At 39.7% G+C, this 18614-nt stretch overlaps 1 protein-coding gene across 2 annotated transcripts in view; it reads left to right on the top strand.

Annotated features, from left to right (window-relative positions):
• triob (trio Rho guanine nucleotide exchange factor b) overlaps positions 1-18614 on the top strand; it is a 105496-nt gene that overhangs the window by 66369 nt on the left and 20513 nt on the right. For both annotated transcript variants that reach the window (XM_037075717.1, XM_037075718.1), the window contains exons 18-37: positions 1530-1649; positions 2564-2662; positions 2772-2864; positions 3121-3270; positions 3410-3524; positions 3728-3843; positions 5065-5187; positions 5567-5761; positions 6205-6320; positions 7372-7438; positions 7778-7887; positions 8036-8105; positions 8273-8362; positions 8687-8779; positions 8959-9070; positions 9429-9619; positions 10044-10145; positions 11505-11644; positions 11908-12007; positions 15268-15520. In XM_037075717.1, coding sequence (XP_036931612.1) covers positions 1530-1649; positions 2564-2662; positions 2772-2864; positions 3121-3270; positions 3410-3524; positions 3728-3843; positions 5065-5187; positions 5567-5761; positions 6205-6320; positions 7372-7438; positions 7778-7887; positions 8036-8105; positions 8273-8362; positions 8687-8779; positions 8959-9070; positions 9429-9619; positions 10044-10145; positions 11505-11644; positions 11908-12007; positions 15268-15520 — 2455 coding nt within the window. The remainder of the gene's footprint in view (positions 1-1529; positions 1650-2563; positions 2663-2771; positions 2865-3120; positions 3271-3409; positions 3525-3727; positions 3844-5064; positions 5188-5566; positions 5762-6204; positions 6321-7371; positions 7439-7777; positions 7888-8035; positions 8106-8272; positions 8363-8686; positions 8780-8958; positions 9071-9428; positions 9620-10043; positions 10146-11504; positions 11645-11907; positions 12008-15267; positions 15521-18614) is intronic.

The following is an 18614-nucleotide window of genomic DNA, read 5'->3' as shown; positions in this document are numbered from 1 at the left end:
AACAAAATTATACACTGAGAGTACTGGAGCAAAACATTTCAGAAGATGAACTACCACTGCATTGGTCAAATAGACCTGACAGGATGATGATAGTGTTATGTCAGTGTGATGTTTGTATTGTTTTCTAGTCATCTACCCTCAGAGAGGCAGCTATGGAATGACTGAGAAATCCTTATTTGTCTATGTAGCTGATCCTGATTTGTAAAGTGTTTTAAGCTGCAGTTTATTAAGATTTTAAACTGTACAATTTGCTTTTTAACATGAATTTCTCAGATGTTAGTGTAAAATACAGCTCAACTTATTTTCTTTCACAAAGCTTGGCTGTTGCAATCCCTGTACTGCATCCTGGGAAATTACTGAAACCCTGTTAGACTAAATTTGAAACAACCATAATCTGGTAATTGTAGCTTGTATATTCCTGCTACTGATATATAAATATCCAAGCCTTTCAGTCCTGGCCAGAGAATACTACACAATAGTTAGGGTTTTTTTTGTTTTGTTTTGTTTTGTTTTCAGCTTCAGATGTCCAAAACTGCAGGGTGGTTAAGAATAGGGATTATGACTAGAGCAAGCATTATAAAAGATAAAAACACTGTCAAAGTACTATAAAATTGTGTCAGCGTGGTGTGGTATCATGAAATAAAGGAATATGTTATGTGACTACACTCTACTTGTTTTTCATACCTTACAGGTGAATCATACATGTAGTCATTACTGCTGATATTGCTGCTGTTTGTTCGTGCATTAGAGTTACGTAACATAGACGTGCAGCTCCTCTGACGTCCACCAGCAAACACGCATACCTGTCCTGCCTCGGGACATTGCAAGTGCAGTGGAAACACAGGTCCTGTTATAGTTGCCGGAAAACAGGAGCCAGAGTTGTGTTGCATCATCACTTTTACAGCCAAGATCCAGTTGCAGCTCTGCCCATCACCCACACAGCAGGTGTGCTTTGCTGAGTCAGAGAGAGGTGTTCTGTCAGACTGTGTTTAGCATACACTTTGGCTAAAACTAGGCCAACAAAACTATGAGCAAATGGGATTTTGTGCACATCTAGGAGCACACGTGTGTGTGGTAGTTGAAGTGATTATGTGCAGGGGGCTAAGTAAAGGATAGAGTAGGCAGGTAGGGAAATGTGTGCAAAGTGAAAATTTGATGTCAAGGAATTTAAGCATGGACAGAGAGAGAATGCAATGGCATGAGGAGGTGTCAGGGTAAGAGAAACACTGAAAATAAAACATGAGAAGAGGAAGATAAAAGGAAGTGGATGGTGCACAGACAAAGTTTACAGCTGATTATTTCAAGTGTTTGTGGGGTCTTTTCATGGTTTTACATGTTAGGACAGCTTGAGATACAACAGGAAATGGGATCAGGATGAGGAGAGAGAGGGATGACATGCAGCAAGGGGCCACAGGTCGGACTTGAACCCTGAGCCTCTGCAGCAAAGTTTTTTTGAGATGCAGATAATTTCAGTCCATTTAAAAATACAGAGTGATAATAACAAAATGATTTGTGTATGTTTGTTTTAGGTGCTGGGTTGGATCCGTAATGGTGAATCCATGCTGAACGCCGGTCTGATCACAGCCAGTTCATTACAAGAAGCTGAACAGCTGCAGAAAGAACATGAGCAATTCCAACATGCAATAGAGGTAACATTTTGAAAAAAATCATATTTCACATTTTCCCAGTTCATCTCCTTGTGCCCCATTCTTCATCACCAATTTCCTACTTTAGTATGTTCAACCTTTTGCCTCTCTAAAACTGTTCTCAGGTTCATACATGTATCCACTGCCTCCCTGTCTCATCACAAGTCACACATGAAATGGAATTATGAATAACTAATATATCTGCCTCTCTTTTTCTTCTCTCTCTGCTTACGTTTCTTCCTTACTTCCTTTCTCCTTTTCCCACTGATTATGCAGGGTGCCTTTCCTTTGAACTCTTGTTGAGCCTGGCTCATTTTAATTCAGACCTGTACCTGACCTACTTCTCCAGAGCTCACATATACGCACACACACAAAGATGCACCCACAGAAGAAGCTGTGTTTATGATTATTGCCTATGTGAGACTTGAATTTTAATATGCATGCCATAACTGTAGTCTCTGAAACCCACAATGGGCCCTGTGTGGTAAGAAAATAGCAACTGATATGGGAATGTCCTCCTTGATGGTACCCTGTAGGTGCAGCAGACAATACCAAAGGTTGCAGGAAATCCTTCACTCTTCTTTCATCTCCTTCTGTTTCCCCTCCCTCTACTGCTCTGAGTCCAGTAAGGAGAGGGAAAAAAATCACAAAATGCTTTTTTTTTTTTTTTTTTTAACCTCCCTATCTCATTTCCTCCCCAGGATGCTCACTCCAGGACAATCTTTTATGACACAGCCATAATCACATACAACTTTTATTTATTTAGCCTCTCCTCCACACTCTACCAAACTGCCCTGCAGGGCCAACAAGAAGCTGGGGTCCTATTTTCAAAGCAATGGCTGTGATATAGAGGTTCATATAACTCTTGAATTTCATGTTGTTGTTTTTTTTTTATCTCACCCTCACCCCGCTCTCAGAAAACCCATCAAAGTGCACTGCAGGTACAGCAGAAGGCTGAGGCTTTACTCCAGGCAAACCACTATGACATGGATATGATCAGGGACTGTGCAGAAAAGGTATCTCTTACAATTTCATACATCTCTAAGGGAGAGCATGAATAATAACAGAGGTGGCAGGGTTGTAATGGTGCTTGTTGTAAACTGATTTATTTTCTGTGACTTGAAGGTAGCAGACCACTGGCAGCAGCTGATGCTGAAGATGGAGGACAGACTCAAGCTTGTTAATGCTTCTGTTGCCTTCTACAAAACCTCTGAACAGGTACTTGTGTGTGTTGGGGGGGGGGGGCACAAACGGGTGTTAAAGTGTGTGGCAGATAATCAGGCAAAAAATGATTATGGAAGGACACTGTCCTTTGTCAGTGTGCCTGCAAAGTGTCTGCCTGCAGTGTCAGAGCATCACAAAAACAATGTTCTCAAGGATGTACAATTTCACAGGTTGCGTGTGTGTCTTGAGCAGTAGAGGACCAGTGTTGCATCGTACAGTGGTTTTATATACTGTTTCATCTATGTCTCAGGTGTGCAGTGTGTTAGAAAGCCTGGAGCAGGAGTATAAGAGAGAAGAAGACTGGTGTGGCGGTGCTGATAAGCTGGGCCCGAACAGTGAGTCAGACCACGTCACTCCTATGATCAGCAAACATCTGGAGCAGAAAGAGGCCTTCCTCAAGGTAAGACAAAAAGAAAGAAGAGATGTATAAAATCACTAAAATCATTTAGGTTGATTTCTAAGAAATTTTCTACATTAGTTAGAAAGGTATTACTATTGAGCCTGTATGTGATGTATGCTCTCATTCTGCTCACTTACAGGCCTGTACATTAGCCCGGCGTAATGCTGATGTCTTCTTGAAGTACCTGCACAGGAATAGTGTCAATATGCCTGGCATGTTGTCCCATGTCAAAGCTCCAGAGACTCAGGTCAAGAGTAAGTAGACAACTCAGCAGTTGCCTTCATCATTTTGCATCTTATCATGCAAAGATCTTTATCAAATTTGTATATTTAACTTTTAACTATCGCTGACATCTTAATTCATTCACAGTATTATATTTCCAAATTCTTGATATGTTCTTGTAAAATGCTGATGCACAACAAGACAACAATTTTTAATGCTTGTGTTCTTCCATCAGATATCTTGAATGAGTTGCTGCAGAGAGAGAACAGAGTGCTCCACTTCTGGACAATGAGGAAGCGGAGGCTGGACCAGTGCCAGCAATATGTTGTGTTTGAACGCAGCGCAAAACAGGTGTGTGCTTGTGAACGAGTGCATACTGGATGTTTATGTGGCCACTAGCAATGACAAGGCTGAGTGCATTGGTGCATTGTTTCATTCAGTTTTCATCCTCCTCCGTATTAGATGATCGACTCTTGCTTGCATTGGAATCAAATCAGCAAGTTGGTTTGCCTCAAGTATACAGCTGCAACTTCCATTTGAGTCTGTTTTAAGTAAAGCAGTCTGTTTTTTCGTGGTAATGATACATTTCAAATATACTGGAAATGATGTAATCCTGCAGACATTTGCAACAAAGACAGTCATGAGGACGGCTATCATTATGTGGCCCACTAAATTTAAGCACCACGTTTATTACAGAGCATTGCCAAACATAAGTGTCCAACCACTCATTTTTAGCCCTCAACTGGACCAAATATTTCAACTTCTGTGACCTCTTGTTGTGGTGTTTTTCGATGTTTTAAAAGAGCAAGAGATCAATAACACCCAACATTGTTTTAATCAAACTTGGCTTAGAACAGCCATTGTTGTTTGATTCAAACATGACTTTTCAAGCAGTCAAAGAAAGTTAGAATCCATGGCATTTAAGCTCTGGATTCTTATCTACATGTAAGGGGTCTAATGCTGATTGAATGCAAGACAATTTGCTCCCTCTTGTGGTGTTTTGATGGCAGGGCGCAGGCACAGAGCAATGTGAAAATCAGATGACATCATAGATGTTTCTAGGGCATGGCTATTCTAGGGCGATCCAGATTTTATCCGCAAGGCCCAAATGCTTTCTGGATTCACAGTTTGCCTGTACCAGTTCTGCTACTTCTGATAATGAAGTACGCAGATTAAAAAAACAACTAAATGGGACCTTTGGAAATTAAATGCTAGATATTTAAAAGTTACATTTTTGATCAGTGGTACCAGATTTTATATGTATGGTGTATTGATAATATGTGTCATAAAAATCTTTTTCCTTTATCATATTGTTGTTTCTCAAATTTTATAGATGTCAACTGGCCTAATTCTGAATCCTAATCTACTCGTTCCAAGGTTAACTGAACAATGGAAAATAGTAAACATATCAAACCCTGGTCAATTCAACTTAGAATTAAAGGCAGAGTTTGTGCATCAGTTTGAAACAAGTCTTAAGATTTGGATAGTTATAATAATAGAGACTGTGTCTGACTGTGTAACTGAAATCCTGGCAGTGTAAACGTACTCACTTGTGATTGGTTGTTTCCTCAGGCCCTGGAGTGGATCCATGACACTGGGGAGTTTTACCTGTCCACACACACATCGACTGGCTCCAGCATTCATCACACACAGGAGCTGCTCAAAGAGCATGAAGACTTCCAGATCACAGCAAAGGTCCGTGTGGGTTCAAGTTTATTTGTCAGTCTTTTACTGTGTAAAACAAGGCGGGGAGGATAGCTACTGTGCATTTTTTTGTGCCTGTTGCCCTCCTTGTTGTGTTGTGTGTATGTTTGCACAGTCCTGCACTCTGCTGTGAGGCCCATTCCCAGGGCGGTGTATTGTCCTCTTTTCTCATTGCTGTGTTACTGTTATTGTGTTGGAGAACAAGCCATTGAGTCCATCAAGCAAACACAATGATTCCTAACTCTCTCTCTCTCTGTCTCTCTTATCTACCTTTCCTCCACCGGCACTGCCTCTCTGCGGCCACCTCTCTTCCCTTTCTCTCTCTGTCTCTCTATCTCTATCCCCTCCCTAAATGTCTATCTATTGACAGCAAACCAAAGAGCGGGTAAAGCTGTTGATCCAGCTGGCGGATGGGTTTTGTGACAAGGGCCACGCCCATGCCCTGGAGATAAAGAAATGGGTGTCCTCAGTGGACAAGCGCTACAGGGACTTCTCTCTCCGCATGGACAAATACCGAACCTGCCTGGAAACGGCGCTTGGCATTTCTTCCGACTCCAACAAGGCTGTGAGTGTGCACCATTGATAAAACTCAAAGAAGAGACAGAAAGAACCTGTATTATCCCTATGTGTGTTTTGAAACACCATTCATTTGCTCAATTCTAAAAGCTCAGGTTGATGCTGTATAATGAAAATACATAGAAAGAGACAGGTGTTGATATGTCTGGAACAGGTTATAATGATAAGAACAGAGCCTCTGTCTCTAGTCTATCCAGTGCAAGTTTATGACAAAGTCATGTGGTGAATTTAATAGTATAAACTTTTCCTGGCTTTCATGTTATTGTAGTTTCAAGTGTAGGAGCTTTCACCAGAGGGTCAGAGGTTGTTGCTTTACTGCAGGTTCCTATTTAAACTCTATCTCAACTTACTTGTAACAGAGAGAGAAAGCAAATACATCATGCATAGATGTGATGACTGGTGTCCATTGATTGTCCACCATGTCCTTTTCAGAGTAAAGAGCTGCAACTGGACATCATCCCTGCCAGCGCTCCAGGGTCAGAGGTCAAGCTGAGGGATGCTGCCCATGAACTGAACGAGGAGAAGAGGAAGTCAGCGCGAAGGAAGGAGTAAGTGCAGTAGCCAATTTCCTGGAATACTCTCCACTGATCGCCACCTGATGCTCAGCATCACAGGAATGCTGTCTGCATGAATAATTCAATCATTTCCTGCAAACATATGAAAACAGTTTTGTGAGTCCCATTAAGATTGTGTAGCTGCAGCCAGACTTTCATTTCAAATTGTTAGTGTTAGTGATGATATGGACTGTAATGTCAGATTACCCAGAGAACATGAGCACATCACAGTGAAAGCAGAAATCTTTGAATCTAATCAAGTGTGTAAAGAAATGGAGATGGAATTTATGGTGCATGTGAGAGGATGCAGAGCAGAGATGTGTCTCATGAACATTTATCACAAATTGTTCAAAGTGTTCCTGATGCTGTGATGTCTGTGGTAATTGGATTTAAATGGTTTATGGGGGAAATACATACAGAAAGGGGCCCATGGACAGCCTGCAAATTATAGTACATATGTTCACAAGCCATAAGTGAGCCATAAGGGCACTGTAATGCACTCACAATCATTTACATAGCTTGTTTTTTCTTGAATATATGCCTAGAAGAATGTCATGATATTGGAGCTGCTTCAGAGCAGTAAATAGATGTCTACAGTGCTGCCACCTACTGTAACAGGAGACTATTTGTGACTGTAGGTCAAAACATGATATCCAATGGCTTTGTACTGTGAACTAAATATTTTGTCAAGTGCCAAGGAGACACTTTCCTGTCACGTGGACTGTCTTTTTTAACCCTTAACATGCTGACTTTAAAAAGTTTTTGTTAATTAAAAGATCTGATCGCTGATTATAAGACCAGTTCTTGTAGTCTGTCTTGAGCATGTGTTGATAGCTAGATTAGTAGTAGTTACAAATTATGTAGAAACAGTAAAACCAAGTACAATTTGTACTTTTTTCCATGCTTATTGTTTTGGTTTTGCAATGTTTCACCATATAGTTTAAAGTCTTCATCGCAAGTTGACAGGTACACTTTTATATTGATGAACTATAGCATCTGACCATGTTTATCAGTGTCGATAGACTTAGTGTACATCTCCTTTCAGATTTATAATGGCCGAACTGATTCAGACAGAGAAAGCCTACGTCAGAGACCTACGGGAGTGTATGGATGTAAGTATTCTAATGAACACACTCATGGCTACTTGTTTACCTTAAAAAAGTTTTGTTTTTTTTTCCTGATACGAATGACTCTTCTTTGCCACTGCTGTGTTTTATTATATTTTATTGTAATGCGTGAACATTCTGCTTTTTTTTTTTAAACTGTTTTTAATTGTATTTTAATTGTCCACTTCCACTTTTTCTCGGTACTTTAAATTTAGATATGCTCACAAAACAAGTAAATAATTATATTGAAATATTTAATGACATGATCAGATGCTCCTACATCAGACGAGATGACTCAAGGATGGTTCTAGGTTTTTGATAAATAATGCTCTGGTGTTTGTGCAGACCTACCTGTGGGAGATGACCAGTGGCGTGGAGGAGATTCCTCCTGGTATTGTCAACAAGGAACACATCATCTTTGGGAACATGCAGGACCTCTACGAGTTCCATCACAAGTCAGTAGAGCAGTGATCAGCTAATCATCATCTAATTAAGTTTAAAATAATACAATTACTGTAAGCAATTACTGGAGCAGAGAATATACAAAATGTGTTTCTCGGTTTCTGAGTGCTCCTCTTTTGAATCTTTTCTGTCTCTGTGCAGTATATTCCTGAAGGAGTTGGAGAAGTATGAGCAGCTTCCAGAGGATGTCGGCCATTGTTTCGTGACTTGGGTGAGAGATTTACAAGAATTTACGTTCCTGAATTGTTTTTATGCCTTAACACCTGAAACATTTACCAGTATTATTTAGTTTTGTCTGTTTTGTGTACATCAATATTAAATATAATGAGTTTAAGTATTATCTTGTGAGTAAACACTGATGTTGTTCCTACTGCTCAGGCCGATAAGTTCCAGATGTATGTGAACTACTGTAAGAACAAGCCGGACTCTACTCAGCTCATCCTGGAACATGCTGGACCCTACTTTGATGTAAGTCCCTATCATTAATACCTGATGTAAAATGACTTGATGATGACTTGACATGATATTAGTTTTTTTCTTTTTTTCTTTAACATTTTGTAATACATACGTGCTTCTTGGACTAAATAAACATTCAAGGTGCAGAGAGAGCATTTTCGTGCGGTGTATAATAGTTCTTCTTAAAAATATTTGGTCTGACACTGACAAATTGTTCTTTGTTATTGTTATTGTTGTTGTGGTTTAGCTTTGAATGTGTTTGTACATTACATGAGTTTGAATAATAAAGACCTTGGCTTCTGTATAACATTATTTGTTTTCTTTTTTGATTTACAGGAAATCCAACAAAGACATCGCCTTGCCAACTCCATCTCCTCTTACCTGATCAAACCAGTCCAGAGAATCACTAAATACCAGCTCCTTCTCAAGGTACAGCATGTCCTTATATAAATGATACAAGGTAACATATCAGGTTTGGCATTATTTACTTTTGCTGGGCAAAAAATGTATAAGATAGGAACTTTAACCCTTTAGTGAACTTATTGATGTGTTCTTTACGTCTTCATTTGAATGTCACTTATGTCTCTTCTTGTGTTCCTCTGCTGCAGGAGTTGTTGACATGCTGTGAGGAGGGTAAAGGAGAGATCAAGGATGGTCTGGAAGTGATGTTAAGTGTTCCCAAGAGAGCCAATGATGCCATGCACCTCTCTATGCTGGATGGTGGGTTTACACAAATACACACACACACACGCACACACACGCACACACACACACACACACACACACACACACACACACACACACACCTCTACAGCTCATGGAACTGATTTTTTAAAGCCAGCTGCTGGCTGAGTGTGTTCCGAGGGTCTGATGATTCGCCATAATCTAACATTGACTGCCTCATTGATTTTGTGAATTAAATTAAATTAAATGTCACTCACTTTCAGTTCATTCAGCACAAATTATTTTTGATAAAATTTACCTCCATTTGCCCACACGCGTGTTTGTACATACTGTATACACCTGCAAATACACAGAAATGACTCTTTTCCTTCTCTCCTCTTACTTACTATCTCAGGGTTTGATGGGAACATTGACTCCCAGGGAGAGTTGATACTTCAGGAGTCCTTCCAAGTCTGGGATCCCAAGACTCTGATCCGAAAGGGTCGTGACCGGCACCTCTTCCTCTTTGAGATGTCCCTGGTCTTCAGCAAAGAAGTCAAAGACTCCAACGGGCGCAGCAAGTATCTGTACAAGAGCAAGCTATTTGTAAGTAATGTTTAATCAGATTATATTGTGTTTTTTTGTTTTTTTTTTACTAATTGAGATAGCAGAGAAGTCAATTAAGATCTACCAGGGATATATTTGCATGATGCTAGGAAGGTATGGACGCAGCCCTTAGTGTTATAAGTACGGACTAACACATGACAGTTTTTATTATATACCTGGTCATTATTTTTGTTAATTTCTGTGCATTGTTTGCCTAATTAAATGTAGCTTGTTTTGCTCATATTATCCAACTCTTCCTTGAGTCATATCAGGTTTTGTTGGTTCAAATCAAAATTTTAAAATGTAGATTGAAGCTGCACCCAGCCTAAGGCTTTGTGAACACTGGACTTGGTTTGGTTCAGGATTGCATTATTGTTTGCTTATGTATCATGTGGATTTGCTGACATGTTATTCAACCCCTCAGACTTCGGAGCTTGGAGTGACAGAACATGTGGAGGGAGATCCTTGTAAGTTCGCCCTGTGGGTCGGCAGGACCCCGACCTCAGACAACAAGATCGTCCTCAAGGTATCAAGATGTTGATTTAAATGAAGGAGATGAAGGTGCAATGTTTGGTCTCTGACTTCATATCAAGAATATTTTTCCTCTCTCAATATTTTACAGTAGTATCAGATATAAGTTGTCATCATCATTTTTGTTTCATAAGGAATTGCAATTCCACTTCCAGCACTGTACCGAGTGTAAAACAGAGCCCCATTTGATTCCCCATCTGCAGGAGTGGTCAAGTTGTTAACACATGAGGCAGAGGAGTCACTCCATATCTGCAGTCCACCCCCACTCAATCCTACATCCCCTCTGTTCAGCCAAGAAAGTTCACTCCCTGTAGGGGGTTGGAGTGTTACTTTCTGCTTCTTATTCACTCATCACACAGAAACATTTAGCGTAGCAGTTGACGGGTCAAAATCGAAACTCACAAGCAACTTGGTAGTTCTCGCGCAGTGAGTCAGAAGCAATGTTTTATGCAGGGTGTGTGTGTAGATACAGTATGTGTTTGTTTCTGAGACTGACAGAGAGAAAGACTGAAACTGGTGAATTCTCAGTGTGTGTTACATTATGTGTATGTGCACAGCTATTTGTTTTATTGCATAACCTTTGATGACCATCCTCATCTGTGTCTTATGTAACATGGCGTCGCAGCAGCCTTGGTGCTGCTCGTTGCTAAGTGAAAGAGGAGGAGAAGATACAGACCAGGGTAGTCATATTCACAGCACGGCGGCACATTAACTGACTGATGTAAATAAACGAGGCATACGACAAATGTCCCTCTGTGGAACCTAAGTGGAGTTTAAGAGACGGTGTTGTCATCATTTCACATTATGTCTGAATATTGACGTGTGACTCAAGTACAAGATTGCAGAGATCAAAGCACTCTTGTGGGACTCGATACAACTATATAATGGCTAAATTAATCCGGATGTAGTGTTATGTGTTAATAATTTATACGTTCATGCTGAGTGAACAGGGTAACTGCTTTCATTTATCTCATCTGTTCACATCTCTTGTTGCTGATTAAATGTCTGTATGTGTATGTGGAAAAAGCAGGAAATGAACCTGGCTACATTTGCTGACATAACTGTAGAACATGGTTCAGATTAATGTGTTATGGTGTGTGAGGTGCAATGAGGGCTCATTTGCAATGGAGATCAGGGCTGCAAACTCTTTTAAGTGGCTTTTAAAAAACAATTTTTCTTAATTGCTATTTGGTGATTTCACCTGTTTTACAATATTTTAGTCTGTTTTTAACATGAGTTACTCTGTTACAGTGTTTTGAAAGGTGCCTCATAAATTATTACTTGTACTTTATCATTGTATACTAGATCTTATGAATCTGACCTTTATCTCACCCAATTATGATTTTTTTCCTAGGCTTCAAGTATCGACAACAAGCAGGACTGGATCAAACACATTCGAGAGGTCATCCAGGAGCGAACTGTGCACCTGCGTGGAGCTCTGAAGGAGCCAATCCACATCCCTAAAGCCACCACAACTAAACATAAAGGCAGACGGTAAGCTAATATGTATTAATGAGTTTACATGTTAATGCACATGATCACCATGAATGTATATTTTTATATATGCCACAAATATTTGAGAATGAATACAGAGGTATGTTTTCAAACTGTTTCAGTGAGTTTTCTAATAGTGAAAGAAAAGTGACTTTTCAGAGGGGAAAAACCATCTAAATAACTAACATTTCCAGTAAAATGTAATGTAATAATTGTTATAATAAGATTATGATGATTACTGTAATATTAATGTATGCCTGCAGGGACGGAGAGGAACTGGACAGCCAGGGAGATGCCAGCAGCCAACCTGATACCATCTCCATTGCCTCACGCACATCCCAGAACACCCTGGACAGCGATAAGGTTGGAACACCCCCATTAAAAAAAACACCCACACACTACCTTAAGGCATTCCTCATCTTCAAAATGTATAACCCAGACTCAAAAAAAGTTGGAACGCTATGTAAATCATACATGAAACAAAATGGTATGATTGCTGATCATTGCTGCTATTTTACCTCATGAACATCATTGGGTTTTTTTTTTTTAAATATATGCTGAATATGATGCCAGCAATGTGTATCAAACAAGTAGGGACAGGGGCAACACAAGGCTGGAAAAGTTGTGAAATGCTTAGAAAACACCTGTTTGAAGATTCCACAGGTAAACAGGTTTATTGATAACAGGTAATAATATCATGACTGTATGAAAAGAGCTCACTCTTTCACAAGCAAGGATTGGGTAAGGTTCCAAACTTGTGAAACACGATTGTGTAAAGGATATGACACCATGGGCTCGGAAAAATGTAGTTAAACCATTGTTGGGAAACACAGTTTGTTTGGAGATGATTGCATTCTGTTTGTGTTTACGTTTTACACAGCGTCCAGACTTTTTTTAGAATCAGGGTTGTATCAGAGAGCACTTTAAAAATACACAATGTAGCCTCTCTGTCATTGGACCATGATGCTGTCACACAGTGACATGATCGTCGGAAGCTGCAGACTGGTTAGTTGCAGGCAACTCTCCTTGAGTTGTTTCCTGTGAAAGTGTTTGCTTGTGTAAGGAGGAAGAAACAGTCCATCTGACAGAGCTTTATAGCAGTGAGTGTTTGTATGTGCGCAACCATGTGTGCAGTTGATTTTTTGTGTGTTTATGTGTGTGTGTGTGTGCGCGAGAGAGAGAGGATCTAAGCTCACTGCATACAGGCACTGTCGGTCGTGGTTATATCTGGTAATAGCACCACAGAAGGCTTATCCTCCTACGCTCAGTATGAGCAACTGTAAAGCTAACACATACACACACATACCAGCACACATAGATAGAAAATATGTCCATACTTTTAAGTCATACCAATTATAAACTGTGGCAGTGGACTCCTACACAAGGTCATTATTTTCACACTTTAATCAGGCTCTCCCCAGCTCAGCCACATACTTTTAGATAAAGAAAATTTGTTTAATGTGTTCACTGTCGCTGTTGAGTTAACTGTTAGCACAAAAAGCTCAGCTCTGTGGGTGTTTCATGTAACATAAAACCCGATTGAAAAGGTGAGCAGGTGAGCGGCGTGTGTGTGCTCATGAATTAATTAGTCATTGTTCCCTCAGTAAAGGACACGCTCCCATGCATGAGCATTCAAAACACACGTGCAAAATATAAATGTTGGGTCTCAGTCTCACTTTTTTGAATGCCCCTCTCTATCTCCCTCTCTGTGAGGGCTCTCTGTGAGACCTCTCATTCAAGAGGCAGTGACAGTGGTGTGTTTGTTTTAGTGTGTGTGTGCCGTTGTTCCTGTGTGTGTCTCTCTGCTTTAGTGACTGACTTGTGTGTCAGCAGCTTCAGCCTCCCACGCTCTCTTCACAGAGGATGCTCGTCTGTATGCCAGACAGGAGAGCACAGTTTTAGGTCCTCACAGCTATCGATCTAACACTTTGCTTCGAACAGAGAAATATTCGGCAAAATTTTTTATTTTTTCCGTATGCATTTTCTTTTTTTTTTTGTTTGTTGATGAATGGACATGAGTATGCTAAATTGTTTATTTGTTTAAAGACAAGGATGGATTAACTGCTCCGCTCTGGGGAAGAGACACACAACAGGGAATCTTTCAAACTTCAATAGCCTGATTGTAAGCTCCCACAGAGGAGCGCTGTTGAAGGCAGCAACTTGTTCTCTAGCCACTGGATGTTCTAATGGATCAGGGTTGTAATTATCTGGAGCTGTTTTTCCTAGGGGAAATACCCAATAAAAAGTTAAATACTTCTACTTACCAGACAACTTTGCTTATCAAGTGAGCATCCTTTCATTGTGATTTAAGACGACTTAAGTGGATTGCTGAAGAAATCAGGCTGCTGTAGAGTTTTCTTAAATCTTTTGGACTTGAGGACGCAATGAGGGAGTGGAAAACAATGGAGAGGCTGGAGGACAGAAGCTCAAATCCCATTTCTCAGCTCCTCAGCTCTCTGGCGTTACCACACTACCAGCGGGTATGTTGCAAATGTGCTGTATTTCAGGAGAAAAAACACTACGGTGACATTTGCACATTTTTTAAATGATTCATGAATTAATGTCATTGTTAAAGGACATGAGGACCGTGCGTTCATATTTCAACACTATAAATAAGGAACATGTGTTCAATTTAAGCAGTTTTTAGCCTTTAAAAGCATAAAATGTGTGAATGATTTAAGTCTAATGGGCATGTGGCTGAAAAGATGCAAACTTGAAAACATCAAATTGCATTAGATCTCTATCTCTGGCTATTTGTGACATCAGTTTGCATTTTTATATCCATGTAAGCCAGTTAACTTCAGACGATCATAAATTGTGTGCTTTTATATGTCATATTCTTACAGTAACAGAATGTGTGCACCTTCTGGTATACTGGTGCACTCTCCATCTTTCACCTGTGAGCACAGAACACTTCTGTTAGAGCATTAATCGCAACAAGCAGCTGCATTTTCAATGTAGTACTCAAACTCCTATGAGAATAGCCAGGGAGCAAGATGACTAATTCAACCTTGTTCCCCCTGTATCTAATATTGTCTTTCTTTTCTTAGACAATCAGATGATTAGATTCAGATCGTCACTGTGACGTTTTGTTCAGTTGTGCTAGAATGAGTCACCAATCATAATTACATGTGCATCTTTTCTTTACAATGCTGACGGAGCGTCTGTGCTGTTAGCAAAGGATTTTTGCATTATATTAGATTTTTGTTTTGAGAGCCATTAATGATGACAGAGATAATTTTACACAATGATTGTGCTGGTTGGCATCAGCTATAAAGTAGTATGTTTTTCTTTTTAAGATATTAGTGGCAAATTCAAATGCAGGAGCAATAACACAAATTGTCATTGATAAAATTGTCTAAATTTACAGTGGCGCTCAGAGACATGCAACACCAGAAAGTCCTCTGTGTTGGTAATCAGTACAGACTGGATGGCAGTCATAAGATATTCAGTGTATATTTAGTGTTTCTGTCCTAAAACTTGCTGGATATGATTTAACCTCACAGAGTGTGCCAAGGAGACTATTTTCATTCTTTGTAGCCATGTGAACAGTAGAAATAAGATATAAAACAAATAAGAAATACATCAGTAGGTTTTTAACTCCGGTCCTACCTCCATTTCAGCTCTCCGGAGGCTGTGAGTTGACAGTGGTGATCCATGACTTTGTGGCCAGTAATGGTGGCAGCAGTGGGGAGCTGACGGTGCGCCGAGGTCAGACTGTGGAGGTTCTGGAACGACTCCACGACAAGCCAGACTGGTGCCTGGTGCGGACCACGGACCGCTGTCCAGCCCAGGAGGGCATCGTACCCTGCTCCATGCTCTGTATTGCACACTCCAGGTCCTCTATGGAGATGGAGGGGCTCTTCAACCACAAAGGTAGGAGCAGAATATTAACTTGGATAACCATACCCACTCTGACTGGTGGACTGGAAGTTCTTTTCTCAAATTCAGGCAAATCTGTACACTTCAGAAAGCTAACTGGAGGCATTTCATGTTTGGAAACTGTAAAAGTGGGCAGCAGAATCTTGTTAATTCGCCCAACAACTGCTTGTCACGTCCATGCAGATGTCGACACTTGAAACATTAGGGAAAGCTAATTGGGAGTATTTTTTGTTTACTAACATAGTATTGGTGACTTGCAAAGCCTCCACTTCTCTCCAGCTGCTTGAGGAAGTACGTGCATGTATTTCTAGGTGTTGCTATGCAACTGTGGAAAGCCCACTTGAAGCATAGCTTTCTTTTAATTATGTTAAAATAATGTCAACCTTTGGATTCCCAGCACTGTTAACATTCACAGATGTTATTACTGACAGAAACCCCTATCATGTCCAAAACACGCAGCAGCATGCAAGAGTAAAATGTTAAAAGGCCTTTTGAGGGCTCAGTCCTGGAAAATATGATGTCAGAATCTGCATCTGTTGTTGTGCCCAAAGGGTCTTATTAAGACAAGTCATTAACATGGTTCCTGTGGTTATTTCCACAGTGTGTTTGTATGTGTTTTAATTTCACACCAGCTCTGGTTACAGTAACAGAAACATTGTTTAATCATATCCCGCTAGAAAATTGACTTGCATGTAATTATAATCACCTACAGATGGCTAGAAAAGTGTGAACTTTTCTACATAGACACAAACATTATAAATTCAATTCAATAGTCTGAAACAAAAATAACTGTGTCTAAGTCAGTTCATGACAGCATGAATTACATGACAACATATAACATTACAGTATTCCCCACAAGTGTAAATATAAAGGGCCTATTAGTACAAAAGCCAAGAACAGTCTTGCTTGCAATTGATTTTTTTTTAATTCAGTTATCTCGAGATCACAAGTTAATTATTTCATTTTCTCAAGGAAACAAAAGGTTGATTTTCCGAGATAATGGGTTCATTTATGCCAAAAAAGGTTTAAAATGAGTGGACCATGACATACACAGACTGCTATGTGGGGTGAGTAAGGGAGTTTTAAAGCAAACTGTTTTCTGAACCTTTACCATTTCTTTGAAAAATGTTCTCCTAAGTGGTTTTGATATAAATATGGCAATATGGTTAATTACTTCCACTTACGAAGTAATAGGTTAACCCACAATGGTCAACTTAAAGCTGTTGTGTTACTGTCCAGTTGGCCTTAACCTAAAGATTTCTTATTGGCATAGGGGAGCTGCAAAATAAACAGGTGTTATGAAGTATGTATTTGAATAAGTACGATTGAGGTAGAAGAAGTTCAGTCCAATGTGTTGTAGTCCTTGATCTGACATGTTCAGCTCTAATCAGCTGCCAAACTTGTCAAAATGTTTTGTGTGACACTGTTGATCTCTGAAAAATGTAAGTTATAACCTTTTGTTTTCCCATGACGGATTTATTATCCCAATATCTGAAGCGAAACAAAGCTTATTTTGTTGTTAATATAGTTGCTAACTTGTGATCTCGAGGTCCCAAATATATAAAAACAAAAAAATGTTGATAATGCATTGCAGTGCATGCTTGATCATGTTGGCAGTTCTTTTGAACTCCATGCCATGATTTTATACTCCCATCATTAAAAGTCACCCTGGGGCTAAAATCGAATACCACTGCTGAGTATTTGGTTTGAGTTCTTTTTGAGTCGATGATTCAGATGGCTGCCAGGTTTTGGTTTCTGCATCCAGTTGGTGTGGATCATGTTAGGCCCTACTGCTATCCAGTTTCTTACTGTGATGAACTGCTGTTGGATCTGCTACTGTAATGGTGACTAATTCCTTCATTGTTTTCATCTCGAGCATCAGTTGATGGCATGATGCACTGATAATTGCTCGCCTACTGTTTGACATCTCACTGAGGCCTGCCAGTCAGGGCTAATTGCAGATTTCAAGATATTTTATCTCATGCCAGGACCTGAACCATGAAAGGCATTTGTGTTAATAATATCTCAAATACTACATAGATAGACAAATATATGCTGTGTTTACCATATTTACCTGTGCAAATATGTACGTTTTTTTTTGTTTTGTTTTTATTTGTTTTTTTTTTGTTTTTTTTCCAGATATTACAATAACAACTAGTAGGTGATTTGTGTTTTCACTGAAAAGACTGTAAAATCATAATGTGATTTCACTGTAATGTGACATTTGTTGCGGTCTGTACCAAACAATAATTTTCTCTTACATCTGGAGACATCTAGACCAAAAATTCTCTGCAGCACTGCAATACTAAAAAAAATGTGCAATTTGGATATTGATTTTAAATTCCCTCATATTTTGTTTAGCCCCCATTAAATATATTTTTCTTATGTGTGTAAGCACTTGTAAATCATAATCTAACTGGGATGCGACAGTAGCTCAGTTGGGAGAGCGTCCCATGTATAGAGGCTGTGTCCTAGCTGCAGTAGCCCAGGGTTCAAGTTCAACCTGTGGCCATTTGCTGCATGTCACCCCCCCTCTCTCTCTCATCCCATTTTCTGTCCTATCTCAAGCCATAGAAAGGCCAAAAAAGTAAATAGGAAAGGGATAAAAAATCATATTCCAACCAATTCTGAAGGACTAAAAGAATAGGCATAGCTAAATGCAGAGTAAGAGGAAGTCAGTCTTTTTTTCTCAGACGTGACCCTCATTTGACATTTGAGTTATGAGCTGCTGTCATCATGTCTTGACAGAAGTTTCTGCTTGTGCCTTTCCCTCTTTAATCTGGAAGAGTGGGTGAGAGCTGCTTGTTTCTATGGTAATATAGCATACAAATATTTTGTTGGCAGCCTCTTTTGTAGTCAGTATGAGGAAGATCTGTATTTGTATTTAAAATTATAGGCTGCTTGTGCTGTACAGAAACTCGCAACTTTGGAATGAGCTGAATGATTTACTAGTGCAGAACAGGAAGAAGGGTAGAATTTCCCAGCGCCTTATTTATTTTATGCTTTTAGCTTCAGCTTTACTGTTTCTCATCTCTGTTTGCTTACAGAGGCTCTCTGTTTTTATCAGGCTTTCCTCGGTGCTTTGGTT

This window comes from Acanthopagrus latus, chromosome 17 (assembly GCF_904848185.1).
Source record: "Acanthopagrus latus isolate v.2019 chromosome 17, fAcaLat1.1, whole genome shotgun sequence".
Taxonomy (NCBI): Eukaryota; Metazoa; Chordata; class Actinopteri; order Spariformes; family Sparidae; genus Acanthopagrus; species Acanthopagrus latus.
This window is presented reverse-complemented; position numbering and strand designations above follow the sequence as displayed.